Below are 19,789 nucleotides of genomic sequence, written 5' to 3' on the forward strand. Positions count from 1 at the left end.
AAGTAATCCAAAACACTTTTCATTTAAGGTGACCATGTAACTGAGAGCAGAACTTAAGATCAGTCCTAGAAATAGGTGAGAAAATCTTGCTTGCTGATTCTCGTTAGGGCAGAAGTGGTACGTTTCTGCAAGCATTTGAGTAAGTGCGTGCTTTTGGATGCGGCAGGGCCCGGGGAGGCAGGGTGCCCAACAAGCAGCTCCAGCTGGCAAATGCTGCCTTATTATTCCATAAATAAGTGGAGGTTCTTCAAGTTGCTAGCATGGTTAAGTGGAGGCAATTGCATGCATCACATAATATTATTTAGATGTGTATGAAGATGTGAAAGGTTTTAGCGTGCTTATTTAATATGATGTACTTTAAGAAAAAAAATCCAACATATTGTTTTTCTGTGAGATGCAAAATGAAGTGGGGGTTTCAGTTGTAGGCAGATCTGAAGGCTCCAAGTGATTACTGTAGCTAATAGGTAGGAGCTGGAAGACCTAAACATGGAATCTGTGTCTGTTTTCCTGTCTTGCCTTCTTGGAAAGTTTATTTTAGTTCTTGGGTGAGATGCCTTAGGAGAGACTTTCATTAGGGAAAACTGAATTGCAACTTTCTTTAAAGTTTAAATCTAGTTAAGGCAAACTGGTGTTTTGGTCACAGCCAGTAGCAAAGAAAGGGTTTGGGAGGTTATGTAGGAATCATTGTAACATTCCATAAATTCCTCTAAAATAAAGAGTTTTCAAATGGTCACAGAACTAAAACTTAGGCAAGAACTGACAGCCCTAAGATTTCTAAAGGCTTGACTGATACAGGCTTCATAAAACTTAAATGAAAGAGCCCATTATTTTAGTCTATGGTCAACAGCATAACCCAACATTTTGTGATCCAAATGCCAGAGACTGAGATCTATAATGCTTTTGTCCATTACAAAAAAAAAAGTTGTATGAGATATTTCTCAGTTCCTTTTGTTTTATAATTTACAGAAATAAACACTTGGTGTTGATTTATGCTGATAATTTTCTTTTTTTTTTCTTTTCTTTTTTTTTTTTTTTTTCTCCAGAGAAGGAATTTGACTCTGTTTTACAGCATTGGTTTATTGACCTCCTGGGGGACTGCACTGCTGGGTGTCCGCTTATACTGGATGGGAAACAAGCCCCCAAGTTTTTCTAATTCTGATAATCCAGCAGCTGACTCGGACAGTCTTCTCACACGTACGCTGACCTTCTTTTACCTGCCAACCAAGAACCTCTGGCTGTTGCTGTGCCCAGATACCCTCAGCTTTGATTGGTCTATGGATGCCGTGCCTCTTCTGAAAGCAGTCAGTGACTGGAGGAATCTACACACTGTGGCCTTCTATGCTGGACTCCTCCTCCTTGCCTACTTTAGCTTGAAGGGCTCCAGCAATGAGAGCGAATGCAATGGGAAAACTGTAATGAATGGCAAGCAGAATGCTAATGGGCATAGCTGCCACTCAGAGATGGAGTACAAGACACTGGAGGTGAAGTCAAGCTTTGCATCAAAAGAAGAGAATGGTATAAAAAAGCATGAAATGCAGAAACTGCAGCTTCCTTCAGCTGAGAACATTGTCATTCTGTCTCTGTCTTTGTTAATAGTGCCCTTTGTTCCTGCCACAAACCTATTTTTCTATGTTGGCTTTGTAATAGCAGAGCGTGTGCTGTATGTTCCTAGTATGGGCTTCTGCCTGCTGGTTACAGTAGGTGTCAGGGCCCTTTACGTCAAAGCTCAAAAGCGCTTTCTGAAGAACTTGGTTTTTTGTTCCACTGCTGCATTAATTGTTTTTTATGGACTCAAGACTGTTGTCAGGAATGGGGACTGGCAGAATGAGGAGATGCTGTATAGGTCAGGGATAAAAGTAAACCCTGCTAAAGGTAATTTTTTCTGTTTATGTTGAATGCTTTATTTGTTCCTATCTGTCTTTGCCTTTGAATTGTTGATTGTATCAGCTATATCTAAAGAGGATACTTTAGGATAAGTTGCAGTAGTGTGTACATCAGTAAAAAATGAGGAAAAGCAGGAATGTGTTTTGATTAGGTATTACAGGTTTGGCATTAACATGGAGAAAATGAGACCCTAAGGTAAGAGGATACATTTATTTTTTGTTGATCTTAGTTCTGTGTTTTGGAATTAAAGATGCATTATTAGTATTACAGACCCCACTCCGGTAATTCTCCATTTGGAATCTGGTATCTATCATGTTAGTGAAGTTTTTTCATATGTTCACCGAATGTTCTGTTCTCTGTGACTAGAAAATATAAGAAATAGTAAAGGACAGCACCAGGGAGGTGCTGGATTTTTTTATTTCATCTGATGCAAATAACGTCAATACTACATAATAAAAATGAGGAAATGAGGTCATATTATTCAGCCTAGGAAATTACTGTAGTTCCTCCTGCATACAAGTACTGTAAAGAGTTATTGTCAAATACTTATGCCTTCCTGTTAATGTATAAATGTCAGCTCTTCGTAACATTGTCCAGCTACCTCTCTCAAAGGTTGTATCTATGCTGTTGTAAAATGTGACTACAGCTAGTGTAAACACATTCAAACAGGCAGTAAACCAGCTAGTGTAGGGATCAGTAACAATGTGTAGCTGTGGCTCTGTGGTTTCAGCATATATGGCAGATCCAGCTGGGAACCTGAACTCCACGCTGCCTGGCTGTACTGCTCTTGGCACATGAGCAAGTGTATATGAGAATGGTCAGAATGCCACCTGTGAGTGCAGTGTAGGCATTGACTAAGCCTTCGTTACTCACAGTTCATCAGAAGTGAGAAGGGATCACTTGATTGCTTCACCTCTTTGTGAAAGAAAAAATTGACAGTCAGTGCTTGAACATATTGCATGTGAGTTTTTCAGGTTCTGTGCTCAGAAGCCCATTATACGATACAGAGTCATATGCTGGCAGAGGTGCGCTTCTTGGTTAGACAGTTACATCATACTGTAGTCTGAAAGCTGTGAAAGTAGGAGGCAAATGCAGGTGTTACTGTGAGCTGATAGGGAGCAAAGTAGATTTGGCAGATAAGATGCCTTGCAAAGCAGCATTATAATAGCTTGTCAATCATCAGGCTGTTTTTTTTTTAACTCTTCCTCACATGCTTTGTTGCCCTAGGTAAAATTATTAAACTTTTTGCTGCAGTAAGTGACTTTTTGTTAACAGTGAACAAGCACATTCCGTTTCTTTTTTTCAAAAGTGGTACTAGAGGAGAAGAAATGAAGAGAAGTAACTGAGCAGCGAGACAGTACACCAGAGTGATTATATGGTGCTGTGAGACCAGTTTAGTGATGATAGAAAGCTTGAATTAAAATATTGGCATTCCTTGGAAAGAAAAGAGTGTGCATGCACTTGATTAAATAGTTAATGTATGTTCCACTTTTTGTCCTTGGTGGAGATCCACAGATATCCCGGACTGTATTAACAGTTAGTTGCCTGCTTGCTTTGAGCCAGTTTTTTGTGCTTAAATAAAAAAAGCAACCCCAAAAATTCTGATTTTTGTGCAATAGTAGGATTGGCTGCCATGTTGTCTGGAAATTAGACTACTGGGTATTATGCTCCCAGGAGACAAGGCAAGCTATTTTCATCATACACATCTCAGCATGCACAGACTTACATATGATTGTCTGGTTTCTTGCCATATAAGCTGATACCAAGTTTCTTGTAAGATATGCAAAAGCAAAACCAGCATGTCAGTGTGGTGATATAGACATGACTGAGATGACTGTAAATCTCCCTAAAATAGCCTGTTAAACTTCTGCTGAATATTTACTAGCCCACACACATTGTAACAAGGCTGGGTATCAGAAACTCCCAGCTAAAGCGACCTGTCACCCAACACTATTGTGAATGCTTCCTAGATTATCCGTGGCTTTGACTATGCTAATTTTATTTTCTATTTCTCATACAATCAGGCAAGCCTGACTGGACTAGACTGGCTGCTAATCCCACCAGAGCATTAGAAGATCAACAATTCAAACTGCTCTTCAGTAATTAAATGAGGTTCATGTAGGAAAAACAATTTATTTTTGTTTGCCCCTTTTTTTTTTTTTTTTAGTTTTATGAATGCTAGTGATAAATAGGCTATTCAGACAGCGAGACAATGAACTGTTCAGTCAAACGGCAGAGTGAAGAAGTGTTTTCCTTCCTTTTAGGCTGCTAAAAAGAGTCTGCCACTCCTCATTTCTCTGTTTTCCTCAACTCGCAGCCATTTCTCTTCATGAGTATTTTCTTACTTCTGATCATTTTTGAGCAGCAGGACCATTTTCCCTGGTGGTTCTGCTTTTCCTCTCTTCTCCTGCAAAGAGCTTCTGAACAGTAGCTGCTTCCGCTCTAGGCTAAAACCCAAAGAGGCATCCCTTTAAAAACTGCCTGTGTGGGAACCAGTAAGGAAGTAGAAATCTGTGAAGACCAGCTTTGCTAAAGCAAGGAACGGAGTGCTTTGTTCCAGACCCATCTGCATTCTGGCCTAGCAGGAGGAAAGCCACTCTGTGGCTGGATGCTGTGTGGCAACATTGAGCTGATGCGCTGTACTAACAAGGTCATTTGAGAGGCAAGCTATTCGCATGGGTGCATTTGTGTACTAATGTAACTAAACTGCTTCGGAAGTGGAGTTGTCACATGTAGGTCAGGTCCTCTGCATTGTACTACATGTAAAAATAGAATCTCCTTTGCTGCTGTGGAACTTCCAGGCAAACTCATTCAGTGGCTTCTCCATCCTCAATCCTCAGTGAAGAAATGGGCGATAAGCATCTCACCAGCACTTTCTTCTCCCCCTCTCATGGACACCTTGCAGGCAGTGCAGGCAGAGAAGTAATGTTCTGCCTCAGGTGAGAAAACCCGTACCCCTGCAGGCAACCACAGCCTTTCTGCAATTTCGATTTCTCCAGGCTGTTCTTGCCAATCACTAACAATGTGGAAAAAATACTCAAAAGCATGGTCTATGGTTCATCTCTCAAAAACCCCCAAAGTACAATGCAGGAGAGTCAAGTGAGTAGAAGTTGGTGATGCTGCCTCTGAGCCACCATGCACATCCCAGCTTTCCTGACTGCCTCGCTGTGTGACAGGCAGCTGCCAGCCCTTGCCTGGTGGAGTCATAATGAGGACTTGGGATGCCTTACCTTCATGTGGTACTGGCTTGTTCTTCTGCTGTTTTGGTTATGGCTAGCATTTCAAATATCTTTAAAGTGATCTGAACATTGCCTCATTACAGTTTGTCAGCACTTGAGGGAAAAATTGCCAAGATTGATTAAGGTAGTTTATGCATCCTGAAGTGGCCATATACATGTTTTGACACCAGGGAGGAAAGGCACAAGTGTTTCCCTGTGCTGCCTTCAATTTAATGAGCAGCCCAACTGATATAAAACAGCTCACATTTGAATGGTTTTTTTATAGTGGAGGAAGCCTCCTGAAATGTAAAAACAAACAAAAAAGTTAAAATGGGCGGTAGCTGTTGTATCTTTCTCAATTAGACTGAGAGTCATTCTGTGGGGATTACTAACTTATGTTTAATGTAAAATTATAATGACACACAAAGTAATTGTTCTTGTTATGCCTTGTTATCTCTAGTTTTCTCTGTAGTACTAAAGGTAGGCTTCAAGAAGCATAATCTTTTTCCTCCAGGACATTTTCTACCTTGCAGTCCCCATCTGAACATCAAAGATCATTATCATATATTTGCTGTACTGTTACAGACACTGATTAAAGAAGTAGAAAATAACACGGAGAGGCTTAGACTGTTAGACTGCTGCAGAAGTATTAGTTGCTTGGTCATATTTACTGATGAAATTTTAGTCTCCTGGTGTTTGCTGTGACATTTGTAAGTAAGCTTTGAAGATCCTTCCTGGAAATAGTTGACCTGCTACATCAAGTGGGTGCTTAACTTTAACCGTGCATTCTAGTCTCGCTAAATTTACATATGTGGCTACTGTTTTCGCAATGGAATGTACAGCAGGAAATAGTTACTAGGCTGCTTCCAAAAGCAGTATTACCACATTATTGTGGTGCTACACCCAGTCTGATAAGCTCTGTCTTGCACCTGGCACTGACTTAAGGTGGCCTTACAGCTTTTGGCTTCAGAACCAGTTCTGCATGTTGCTCAGATATTTGTCCTTGTCCATCACATATTAGTGTTAATGAAATAACACATGATTACATCTTGGGCAGGTCAGTGGGACTTGAGATGTGCTTTAGTCCTTTCCTGAACCAGTTCTGCAGGGGAAAAAAAATAATAATAAAAAAATGTAATCTTTAATGTCTATTACATGAAGACAAAGTTGGAGTGAGAGGGTTGAGTTTCTTGTTTCAAAGAAACTCTATTATTGGAGTCAAATTACTTAGATGTTTCTGATAGTTGATTGACACAAAGACTTAAAAAAAAAATTTTTTCTTTCTAAGAAAATCATTCAGATCATCTGTGTTTTAAATGTTATAGTCCCAGCCGAGTTAAAAACCCTGTTCATAGCGTCTTGTCTCTTACATTGATTACCCTGTTGTTCTCAGTGGGCAGAAATAAGACCAAGATATGGTGCTGACAGAGAAGAATACAGAAGTTGCTTCATATGAATATGGAAAACTGCTTTCCTTCTCTTTCCACTCTTTCTCCTACTCCCAGTTCTTACGAGTATGAATCATTCAATTTTGCTTAATATTTTCAGAAGATATTCTAATACCAAAATGCTCTTCTGGACCACAATGTTTCTTTTCCCTGTCCTACTTTTCTCTTTTTTTTTCCTTCACAACAGGGTTGTGAGATCTTCCTGCTTCATTCTGCTGTATTTATGCCATAGAAGATTTGAAGAACTTCTCTTTGCTTTTTTGGTGCCTTTAGCATAGCATTCAGCCTTTATTAGTTTTATTCTCTGGAACGTCATGGTTTATTAATTTTTTCTTTTTTTTCTTTATTTTTTTCTATCCCCTCCCCCTTATCATGAGTTTAGCACAGGTTTGGTAAAGACTGCTTCTTTGTGAACATGTGAATGTCAAAATACAAATAGGAAGTTAAATTGTGAAGTCTTAGTTGAACAGTAATGTACAGAGTGCCTGTAACTTATCAGAGCAGTCATAAGAAAGTGTCAATTGCATTTTTGTTTCATTTTATTTTAATGCAATTTTATTTAGTTACTGTACTGTTTAGTTTGCTAATACTATCTGCTAAATAAAATTGAAGGAATCCTTAAAGCTGAACTTAGAATTTAGCTTATTTAAGCTCATCTATGTAGTGAATACTTGCCTTTTGAACTGAACTGCAAGAAAAATTACTTTTTTTAGTATTTTTTAAAACACCAAATTTCATTTTGTTATCCTTGTTGAATAGTTTTTAGTGTTTATTTCCTTTTTATTTTACCATTGCTAATGCACCAAGCAAATATATTTGCTATACAAACTTTTTAAGTGTTAGTGTAGGGGGGGGGGGGGAAATCATGTGACTTAGTTTTGTTCCATTTACATAGATTTGTTATTGTTAAAAAGGCACCCAAATTTGTTCTCACCCAGGAGTTGCTCCTCTGATTAAAAAAATAATAATAATAAATTCAGGCTGTGTCATTGTAGAGATTGTATGCTGTAGTTCTGCGTACCAGCGTAGAAGTAAATTCTAGAAGCTGTTTCCATCTGATTTGACAGCTTGTTGCTGTTAAACTTATCTACTCTTAGAAAATGATTTTTTGCTAACAGTTGCTGTCAGTAGGAGGTCCCTTCTTCAGCAGACAATGAAAATACCAACTAATAGTGCAGTGAGGAAAAGCAGTTACAATACTTGTAGTAAACTAGGTAAAGAAACTGTACTTCCCTCAAAAAGGATGCAGTAAACCAGTATTTTTCATGATTATTAATATTTTTGTATCACTAGTAGTGACTGGAGACAAAAGGAGAAGAAATATTTTAAAGTATGATATTCTTCAAATATGCTTATTATTATGGAGCTTACATTATTATTAATGTATATATACAGTGTATATTACATATATATACACATAATATATAATACAGTATACATAACAAAATACATTGACAAGAAGCTGGGTTCTTTTGTAGTACCTTTAGAGCTTTATTTTCCATAGCTATTGCTCTGGGACACAGCTTGTTCACCACACTCTTTTATGCCTCCTAAATAGTGTGTGTTTTAACAAACACCACATTGGGCATTTAAAAGTACTTTGAGCATTTGGGATTGCATTTCAATGTTTTGATGCATATATTCTTTTTTTTTAAATATGCAATTTGGCAGTAAAACTCTAACTAATCTTTAGGCCAATAGGCCAAAATATTACTCTGCACAGTAATTATTTCTTGTTCTTTTGGCTCATTTAACTTCAACAGTAATAAAATCACTCTAAAAGTGGTAAAGGTCTGACTCAAATAACATTGCAGCGAATGGAAGATGCTGTTTTCAAAAAAACAAGGCTTAAGAGGGAAAGCAGTTTCAGTGCACAGATTGTTATAAACCAGCAGATTTTAAAACTATAAAACCTGCTAATAGTTATGCATAGAAGTTTTGCCTATTGTCAGTGTTGATAAATAACCCTAATTATCACTGTTAATAAATAAGTGATATGAGCCTAGCATCTGGAATTAGGTATTCATGAGTTTGTTTTAATTTTGCTAATGGACTCTTCTTTAGCCTTTGAACAAGCACCTTCGATCTTAATTTCAAATCCCTCTGGAATGGAACTCATACTACCTACTTCTATTGGGCAGTGGAACATTTGTAAAAAATTTTGGTGATTCATTGTCGTATTAAAACCTCTCCACATTTATGACAGTGTAATGCCCCTATGAAACTAGTTGCTAAATAAATATCAGGATACATAGTCATTATGGTGATTTTTGGCATAGTTTTTAGTCAACTTTTTTAGATGTAATCATCAAAGAAATATAGCACCAACTAATACAATTTTTCCCAACACCTTCACCAGAACTTTCCAGAATTTAATCTTTTGATTAAAAGTTGCATGGGTGTTTCCCTTGAATTCTATTGCAGTTTTCAACTTTGGTCAGAAACTGAAGTTTGGCTGTTTTTTGAAGAAGAAATTACTGTAAAGTGAAGAAAATATCGTAGTATACCTTCTGTCAGTGGTATGAAATGTTTCCATCCATCAGTAATAGCCCTTGTAACAGCTACCGTATAGGGAAATGGACCCAATAATGACATTATCTTATATAAGTAAAAAATTTCAAGTTTATAATTATATATTAAAAATAATTGATAAGATATAAATGTATATGGCTATATTAAGTCTGTTATTGCTGTATATAAATTATGTAGGATATACCATGAAAAAAATTGGCATCTTTGTTCACGACAAATATGGCAGAATTCAAAGGATAAATGTTGTACAGGATGCTTCAGCATTCTTGAAATAAATAGGACATGCTTTTTCTATATGCCACTTGTAACACCTTTAAAAGAGAAAGCTCAACTAGTAAGTGAACCACATAGAATTACTTGAAAGTTAAATAAAAAGACTACTCTCTGACAATAGTGTAGGGCTGTCTAAATGAGGAGTGGTACTGCTGCCCTGGATGATTAGAAAGTGTGGAAGGAATGGGTATCAACAGGCAGCGCAGCCTCAGTAAAACTGTTTGGTTATGCTAAATGTGTTGGGAGAGCTGAAGGAAAGTGGTTTACACTTCAGTTCGAAGTCTGAATTTATTCTCCAGTGACAGTGTTCTCTCAGTTCTTCAGTCGTGCTGTAATTTCCTCTGAAACCCAAGTCACTATAGGATATCTGCTTCTCCTTCAGCAGGATATCAGAAAACCTGATATTCTTCTTTTTTACCTACACACACACATATATATAACCAGAAACAAGGATACTAATATTTTTTTTTCCATGAGTGTATTCCAAGAGCGTCTCTAATCTGTGAATCCTAAATAGCAGGGGGATAGGAAGAGAATCTCTTACTAACTACTACCTAGATTCACACACACACACCCCCCCTCCTTTGTGTATACTAAGAATTTAAAGAAATAAACAAATTTGAGACATGGACTTTATTACTCTGTTTTGAGACATGGACTCATCACACTGTTATTTCTTCCTCTGCCTTCCCTGAAGTGATCTGCAAAACTACTCAACAAACTAATCTATGCTAAAAAGTACAGTGCAAAAAACCCACCACCCCTAAGTCAAGGAGGGATTCGTTTTGGCAAGATTTTTTTTTAATTATTTTTTTGGTAGCATATCAAATGAAATGGTTTATCTTTGGTATTTTCTTTGTCAGAAAATGGTAGATTTTATTTTCCAGCTCAATTAAACATAAGGCCTTCAGTCCATATTGTGTGTTCTGTGGAACTAGTCTGTTTTGGTTTTTGGTTTGGGTTTTTTTTTGTTGTTTTTTTTTTTTTGAGGGAAAGAGTTATTATTAATTAGAAGAAAATGAGATTATCCATGTTGATTCTCAAGCTGAGCATGTTTGTTCAGATGAATTAGATAGTCATCAGAGTGTTTCATGGGTTTACCTTTTTTCAAAATATGTGAACTGTGAAAAATTTTTCTTTACATAATTATTTTTATGATGGGTTACAAGTCTTTATTTCCTATCTATAATGGGTTTTGTACCGGTACACACTGAGGTCCTATTGCATAAATATGGTAGAGAAACTAACTTTTATTGTGGACAAGACAGATATTTACATACATGCCTCTTTATACCTCTTCTGGCTGTGTAGAATGACAAATACAAGTATTTTATTAAGATTTCCGATACCCTTCCTTTGTAACAGGGAGTTTTATTAACATTTATGTTTGGACTGTCACCATTGCCAGCCCTCATGCGTGCAAAAATTAAATGAGGACTGATGTAATTATAGTATGCGCAGAAGGTTTGCATGTAGTTTTGTTTTAAATTACAGAAGGGATAACAAAATAGAGGGACTGAATGCTCAGTGTCATTTCCTTCTCTTTTCTTGCATGCTCCAGCACACTGAACTGTTCTTTCAGTTCTTAAAGCACAGAAGATATTTATAATATGGAGTATTAAAAATGCTAGTTAATAACTCTAGTGTCTTTAATCAGTTTCACTACTGGCAAAAAATGAAGGAGGTCATTTTATGACACACCTTCTTCCCTGTCACCTCTGTTTCCATAGCAGTGTGGTTATGTATTGGCTGGCAAAGCTTCACAGGCTCTGTCTTGTCTCAAGAAGTGATTTAAAACAAAACAAACAAAACCATACAACTTGAAGCGTTACTAAAGGCCTGCTTCCTGGATATGCACTAATTTGCCTTTTCCAAGTCTGACATACATTGTTTGAGTACTCTGATGATTCCCTTGGTTTGACAAACCCTAGTGCTGATTTCCACCCCCCTCCCCGTGGCTCTGCTGGCATATTTCCAGGAGACTGTCCTCTCTGTTCCCCTTTTCCTGGAAAGGAGCCAACAGGTTCCATCTACTTTCAGCTTTGAGGACCAGGGCTGTCATTTCAGTCAGTTAAGTGCACCTTTCCATTTCTGCAGGGGGCTAGCTCACAGTTCACCAGGTCACCACTCAGGATGTGCCTGATAATTTTGAAGTGTATCATAGATACATTGTTTCTTAAAGTGATAACTGCTGTTTAAAAAGTTACATAATTTGACAGATTGAGTACATGGTCACCTGCTTGCCTGAGTCAGTTTGATGCTCTGAAGAGATCCTCAGGGTTAATTCTGCAGTGTCTGGGGTGCCCCGAGTTCTCCTCTCTTCCACTTGTGTTTTTCTGCTCCCTTGGCCTCCTCTCACTTTCTGGCATGATTTGAGTCCATTGCCTTTACAAAGTACACTACTTTTTATCATGAGAGTTTCAGGTCAGCTCTGTTCACTGCTTTGTTCCTGACCCTTGTGAAGTTTCATGATATGGGAACTTCATGGCAGTAATGGCTTATTGTGTTCACACACTTGCAGTGCAGGTATAGCTAACAAAGCTGTGCAGCAAAGGTGTGATGGGGTCCTGCTGTGAGAACAGTGACTAGGTTAGATGTTACAGGTACTATGGTCTACCTTTCCTCCTTTTTTTTTTTTTTCCTTTTTTTTTTTCCTAACCTGGATCAGTTTGTCTGATTCATACCATAGACTTCCCAAAAATCTTTTTAGCGTGAGTGGCAAGGTGGCCAAACTGAATAGCCTGGAGGGTGACAGGTGCAGGAATTCCTTAAAATGGTAATTCCACCAGAGCTGCTGTGTCATGAAACACTGCCTCGAAGTAATCTCCGACAGTTATCTACTTTGACAACAGGATTTCCACTGAAATAAAATATAATCTACGTTTCAGTCTTTTGTTGCTACCTTTCTGTCAGGTGAAAAGCTGTTTCCTGATGTGTTGTGATTTCTAGCGCAGCTTGGAAAGCAGAAAACTGCTGCATTGTCGACGAGTCTGTAATCTTGCAGTTTTAGCTTAATCAGAATATCTTTGGCAGAGTTGCAACATTAAACAAAACTGAATTGTACAAAGATTAGTAAATGGGAGGATGTATCCAGAACAATGTGGGTGTTGATTTGGTGTGAGTTTATTTGTAAAGAACACCTCCAAAGTTGCAGTGAGCTTGTGATTTCTGGTTTGAATCTTTTTAGAGGTTCTGCAGTATAAGCACTGACTTTATGGGCTGAGTGTGGTTTGCCTGGAGTATTATCTGTCTTTTGTGGGAGAAGTAGAAGGATTGTCCATATAGCACGCTGGCTGCGCTGAGGCAGCTCCTGGGAGATGTGAGATAGTACTTCCATCTGAGAGATGAGTGGTTGGAAAGCTTGGTTCTTCCTGAACTTGTCTGTTGATGAATACTGAGTGAGGGCTATGCTCTTCAGAGTTTCTAGAATGTTACCTTGAAAGTGTTCTACATTGTTGGTATATAACTAAAAACAGTAAGGAAGCATTATCCGATCCTGTGGCACCTCAAACAAAGGTAGCGGCAAGAACTTCTTCATACAGTAGTCTGTCATGTGGTGGATCGGGGTGTCTGGGAGAAGCAGGAGTATGTGAGCATACATATCATTTTACTTTGATGGCTTGTTTTATTCTGAGTGCTCACTAAAGACTCTGTTAATGTGACGTTTAATATTCAGCCAGATTGTGGAGCGCTCACACATTTGAAATTAGGTTCATTAAAGATAATGGGATTATAAAAATCTGCAAGTATGTCCTAGGCAGAACAAGGAGTCCATACTCTAGACTAAACAGGGTATAATGGTGAAGCCTAAGAACACTTTACCGGCTGCGCAGTCTCATCCCTCAGGTTCATTGAGCTGACAGAGACACTGTGCTATCTTTTGAGGAGGAACAGTTAATTTTCTGTAATGTAGCAAAGGGAGTGGGTATATCAGGCAGTGATGGTGAGCATAGTAGATTGTGTCATGCATTCATACCCATTTGCATCAGAGTTTCAAAACTAAGAAGCAGAACTGAAGCACTGCCTGCCAAAAGTCAGTTGGTTCAGTACCCATGCTGACATGGTGTTGGATAGCTTTCGGAAATCTACATAGTTTTCAATTATGTTTTTCTTTCACTTGCTGTCATTCCAAAAGTCCTGGAATTGATCAACAAATGAAGTGTTGAACAAACAATATAAATAACACTCTTAATGAAAATAATAATAATATATAAAAGGAGGTGATGAATCTCTAATACGGTCTGTCTTAACATTACTGCATACCCACTGATATATATATATATATATATGAAAATAAATATGTAAAGTAGATTAATAAATTATGGGCATATAGAAACCATTTATCCCTTTGGGAAACAAGAAAAAATTGATATGAATGAATTTACAACATTTTGAAAAGAATCATTATTTCTTTGGAATAATAGGAAAAATATAAATATCTTGTACAAACTGTAATGCAGAACTTATGCAAAACATGTTCCACATTCAAAGTAGTAACCTTTAGCATTTATATGAACTGTTTTGTCCTCAGACCACTTAAGAAACATGTTCTGATTGATTTTCTGAATATCTTTATGAGAGAGTGTGTGTCTGTGCTGTAGAAAAACTATTCAAAGTATTGAGCTCTCTTCATTGCCTTTTTCTGAGTGTGCAGGAGCTTTCAGAATTTTTACTGGGGAAACCTATCATGCCTCCATTCGTGAAACTCTTTCCCCCTCTATAACAAAGTGATTGCCTGATGAAATGTGAATGCTAACGACTGGAGCACCACTCTGCTTTATCAAGTAGTATCCTTGAAAAGAAAAAGCTGTAAGCTGCTGATGAATCTAACCTTTCGACAAGGAGGAAAAGGTGTTGTTCTTTATAGCTACGGTTATAACCTTTCAAATGTGAATGATGTGCTGTACTGTGTGACGTGAACCAGTGCTGTGCTCTTTCTTCATGTGCTACCCACCAAAGGTAATTTGGAATATGTGGATATTGGGTATTGGAAACTGATTGACCTCTGTTGCAAGTCTCAGCCTTTTTTTTTTTTTTTTCCTTTTATTTTTTCAGTAGGATGAATTTTCTATTTACAATAGAAATATTGATGTTTCTTAATGTTTCAACTTATTTCTTGTGTATTTCTCATGACGTAGACCATGCTCAAAATTCCTCAAGACTCAAAGGGATGTCAGATATTACAGGTGTTTTTTTAAAAAAATGTTTGTGGTCTTTTGTTTTTATTTTTTAACCAAATGCAAGCTTTGTCTGCTCCCAAATATGTTTTAGGAAGGGTGAGCCTTCAACAATGTCAAAATATTAAGATTAAAATATAAAATGCTAACACAAATGTCAATATAACCACAGTGTTTAAACTGAGTAACTTGGTTTTCTTGGCCCTCATTTTGTGAGAATACTTATAATATGGGGAAATGTTCCTTACATCTCTCTTCTGTATTGCAAGAACACTTTATTTTCTTTTATATTTATGTAATATTTATTTTATTTTATTTATTTTCAGTTCTATTTTATGTATGTTATGTTATATGCAGTCATCCAAATAAGTGTCTTACCAGTGATAATGGCTAGGAATTTCAGCAGGTTTTGAGAAGGATGCTTCTTTGGAGCTTTATGGCATCTGTTGGACCCACATGTTTAATCATCTTTGATGACTCTTGAAATCAAATCTCTGCAAAGTAAACAGGAGAGCAGAAACAACTTTTTCATGAATTCTGGAGTACTGATGGTTTAGGTGTAAAATAGTAGGGGAATATGGAGGAGCTGCACTGTTCATCAACCTGATGAGGGTTGTGATACGAATCAGCATTACTTTCACAAAGTAAAAGTAAAAACACCTCTAAAGTGTTGATAACTATGTTGATAAGCACCACAGTTCTCCTTCCACTCCATTTTTAGCAAGGGTGCAATGATATCCCCCTCCTCCCATGGCTGATATGTCCTTGGTAATACTTGCTCCCCTCTCTTGTCCTTTGCCATACACGGCAGGTAGGCTTCCTTTCCAAAAGGGAAGACAGAGGTCAGTACTACTTGGAATTAACAAAAAAAAGGCAAATGCTGTTTCTCTATTGAAGTTGAACATTAAAGGCATTTACAACTTTTTTATACTTTGAAGTAGGACAGATTTTTGTTTTTAAATTACTTTTGCTGTCCCCCCTCTGCAATGGTAACATGCGAATATTTACATTGCTAAAGAAATTGTTACAGCTCTGAAATGAGTTATTTGTTCAAATACCAGATTCAGATCTCTGCTAGAGTTTTTGTTTTTACAATCGGGGATTTAGTTTCTGAGAACTTCGACTGTTTTGAGATTCTTGTGGTAGTGTTCCTTATCATAAATGCTGCCCAGGAGCATCTATTTTACGGCTGTTACATGGGAGCATAAATGCAGTTGTGAAAATAGAGAACAACAGACCTCTTCCAGAACTTCCAAAAACCAGATGTCATCGGAATAATAATAATCAAAACTGATTAATTATTTTTTTTCTGGACCAGCATCTCTTCATCTCTAAACTCTGTTTATGAAAAAATAGAGATGAGAATTGTTATGCATTCTCTTCTTTTTCATAGATGAGTCAGGAGAAATGCAGAAGGATTGTAAAGAGAGGGAATGTAGTCTGAAAACTGCTGTTGTTAATTTCACAAGCTAAAGAATAATAAATAATGCACAAATATCACAAAAGCTCCATAGAAGTTTTCTTGGCTTGATGTACATTTTTCTGTGAACAAAAGTTGTTACTTTGGAACTGTTGACAAGTTGATTACAAATGACTTGGCTGTTCCCTAAATACTTCAGTCTTTGTTCAAGTGGTTTGTTTCACTCAAGTAATAATCTAGTTCACATTTTCTAATGCATTCATCAATTTATATTTTAACTTCTATTTTGTGAATAAATCTGATAGTTTAAGGTGAGAACAGTATTACAAAACTTCAGTAATTTGTTGATGTGAACTATGAATGTCATGTATCAATTTATTTAACTCTGAGTCCTAAATTGTATTTCATCAGTTTTCAAGCACGTCTGCTCCTAGTAAGGTTTAACAAAGGCAGCGTTTGCCCCCTGGCATAACATACTGGGAAAGACAGCATTTTCCTTTTCTTTGTTATATTGTTTTTTTTAATTTTAGAGGGTTACATTTCAGTGATTTAATAAGGGATTTTAGTTGGATTTTTTCCCTCTTTTCCTCTCAGTGTTCCAGCAGAGGTGTTTGAGAACAGATGTGTTAATAGGTTGTGAGTTTCAAAATAGATTTGATTATTATCCCATATTTTATGGATTATATGTGGGTGATTGGTAGGAAGGAGAATCCTCCTTTAGTGCTTTGGGTTATCTTTGTTAATGATTTGTGATTTTTTTTTTAATTTTTTTTTTAAAGCAAACTTGGATCAAGTAATCAATATACATGCTTTTACACCACATGAGTGCTTTTGTCTGAAACTTTAATTTGTTGCTTTATTTCCATTTCACTGAATAGCATAGCGTGATCCTTGATTCAGTAGAAAGGGAAAGATTTAAAATGAAGATATTTGCACACATTCATTTCCATTTCTCATTTGTTTTCATAATTCAATTGCAATCTGAAAGCTTAACTGTTCTCTTTATTAACATGTGTTTCTTAAATCCAGGCAGATTAGATTGGACATTGTTCCTGCTTTGCTGCTGTTTGTCTTGCTCTCTTCCTGTATGAAATTCTTAGAGAAGGTTTAATATGCCAACCTGGTATTTTTCAGGCTTGTTAAATCTTAATCCTCAGTTTCAATGATTGAGAATTCAATAGTTGAGAAATGAATCATGTTAAATTTGAAGTTGAAATTTGTCATATTCATTTTCATTTTGAAAGCAATTAAATGCCTGAGAACTTGACCTGCTGTGTCACTACAAGGTGGCATAAATGTAATCTTTAAAGTTTACTAGACTTCTAGTTTGATATGGCCAAAATGATAACACAATTGTTTATTTTCGTAATTAGTGCTATGTAATTTTCCTGCTATTTCTTTAAAAGCACAGCAACAAAACCCCTTTAAAACATTCCATTCTCCTGCAAAGAAATGTACCTAGCATAGAAATTCTCAAGCATTAGGAAATTTTTCAGTTTATAATTGGCTTAGGAAACAAGATTAGTTTTTAATATATACATTTATATTGAGTATGGATAATATATTCATTTACATTGAGTATGGAAAAGTAGGCAGTGAACTAATATTTGAATGGATTGACTGTTTTGTAGGTGTGTGAGATATGTGAATGTTACCTTTGTTCCCATGTTAAGATGGAGTATTATTTCTAAAAGACCTGGGACTGTTTTGGTCTCCTTGTTGGTGCACAGGGAATTAAGCAGCAGGCAAAAAGTATATATTACAAAGCTGTTTCATTCGCAGCTTGTTTTTTCTCTTGTGCTGCATAGGGTCTTTGATAGAGGAAACATTGAATACCATTACATTGTGGTATACATATACCTTAGTGTCTTCTTAATATTAAGTGTTCCCTTTTGCATTTTCAGGTATTACAGTTTTCATATAAAAAAATTACATAAAAATAAATGGCATAGAAATCTATTTTAAATTCCAGAATTACTGACCTAGTTTCTTTTTCTTTTGAGAATATTAGTTTTTAATTTTGTAGCATGTACAGATGGAAAACTTGTGTGCTGAAATTCAGTTGGAGTCATAGGGTATGTTTTTAATAGGGTTGTGGCTACATTCAGGTATAGTTTTGTTTCTGTTTCTGAATGTACAGATAGTTGAACCAATGTTATTACCATTTTGCAGGACAAATTTGTCTTGAGATATAGATTGAGAAACTGGATGCCAGAGATGATGATGATAATTGAAAATCTTTGTTTTTCCTAAGGTTAGTTGCACTACTTAAGACAGAAAAGGAGTGAAGTTCCTTGAGTAGCTGATGTAGCCTCTTTTCCATGTAGACCATCCTCTCTCTTCTCTCTCTCATACACCCACAAGCAAGAGGATGTGTTTGCTGGAGATAATAGGTGTCTGTAACTTCTAGGGCTATGAGTATGATCTCTAAAAATAAGCATTTGTTCTAATAAACCGTTCTGTGTAGCTTAGTTTCCAGACAGCACTAGGTCATTTGTCTAACTGTGTTTAAATAGGTGTGAAAATTTGTATGAAGCCTTTATAGTTTGAGGTAGTAAAGAGACCATGGTTTTCATGTTTCTTTTAATGATAAATTGTGAGATTATAGTTTTTTATGCTTGCTATTTTCTGCTACTATCACTACATCTAGTGTATCACACTAATCATTGCAAATCATTCGCAGTTTTACAAGTTTAGACAAAGCTTAAGTGGAATACATTTCAACTGAAGTAACACAGATTAAATATTGATTGATATTAAAAACTTAACACAGATTATTTTGCAGAATGTAAAATAAAGTATTGCCTTAATAATTGTATTAATTCCAATAAATAATAAAGCATACAGCATGAAATGAAATTTAGAGGAGAAACTGTTACAGTTAACGGTTAATAGGGTTTTTTAACAGATAAAAAGATGAACTGTATCATTCTTCTATACATACTTTCATTTACTCAGCTTTGAAGTAGTTGACAGCAAATAACTATATATCAGGAAATGGTTATCAGTAGTCCAAATGGTCATTTTATGTAATGCTCAGTTACAGCAGATTAGAGTGGAAGGAAAAGTAGCTACAGATTATATGGAACACACAGCTATGGGAAATTGGATGGTCATGTACTGCAGAAGCAACATCAGAATGTGTTTTCACAAACGAGTTTTTTAAAAAATATAAAATCTGTGTTTTTCTTACAAGTGTTAATGCTTACACGCTGGCTTGTCACCTTAGTTGCTACTTCTGAAATGTTTTCTACATGTGAAAAAGAATAGTAGCCGGTAATGGGGAAATAAATTCAGAATCCTGCATATATGCTAGCAAAGAGTATAAATATTGAGTGAATCTGAGAATATCTTTAGCAGCTTTATTTCATTAAGCCAGAGATGATGGAATATTTTTGTGACTTTTGTCGATTTAGTGATAAATAACTTGAATTATTTCTCATCTTATCAAATACAGTGCTAAAATGAAGTGACTCACAGTAGTGATCACTTCTTTTCTTATGGAAATATTAAATTTTTTTTTTTATTTGTCTTCACAGAATACATTGTACACAGTTAGATGACATTATTTTTGTGAATCCTAAAAGGTTTCTATCAGTTGTTTTCCCAGCAATTATTAGTTTATTCTGCTCAGAGGAAAATGCTCTATTTGTTGCTGTTCCCATCCCTGTGGCAGGATGCTTCTGCAGCAAACCACAGCAGTTTGAAAACAATGCCCTTTCTAAGGAAAAAAACCACATATCTGAAATAATTATTATTTATCAGTGTTATGTTAAAACTACATTGAAGGTTTGCATTACTCAGGATCGGTATAAGTTCCTGTAAAAAAATGGCTTG

At 36.4% G+C, this 19,789-nt stretch overlaps 1 protein-coding gene and 1 long non-coding RNA gene across 2 annotated transcripts in view; one reads left to right on the forward strand and one right to left on the reverse strand.

Annotated features, from left to right (window-relative positions):
* Positions 1-19,789, reverse strand: part of LOC308066250 — a 600,281-nt gene that overhangs the window by 445,456 nt on the left and 135,036 nt on the right. The gene's annotated exons all lie outside the window — the stretch shown is intronic.
* TMTC2 (transmembrane O-mannosyltransferase targeting cadherins 2) overlaps positions 1-19,789 on the forward strand; it is a 375,978-nt gene that overhangs the window by 223,176 nt on the left and 133,013 nt on the right. The window contains exon 6 of the mRNA XM_080393255.1: positions 1,044-1,872. Within this exon, the coding sequence (XP_080249381.1) occupies positions 1,044-1,872 (829 nt within the window). The remainder of the gene's footprint in view (positions 1-1,043; positions 1,873-19,789) is intronic.

Source organism: Falco punctatus (genome assembly GCF_963210335.1).
Source record: "Falco punctatus genome assembly, chromosome: 6".
Lineage (NCBI taxonomy): Eukaryota > Metazoa > Chordata > Aves > Falconiformes > Falconidae > Falco > Falco punctatus.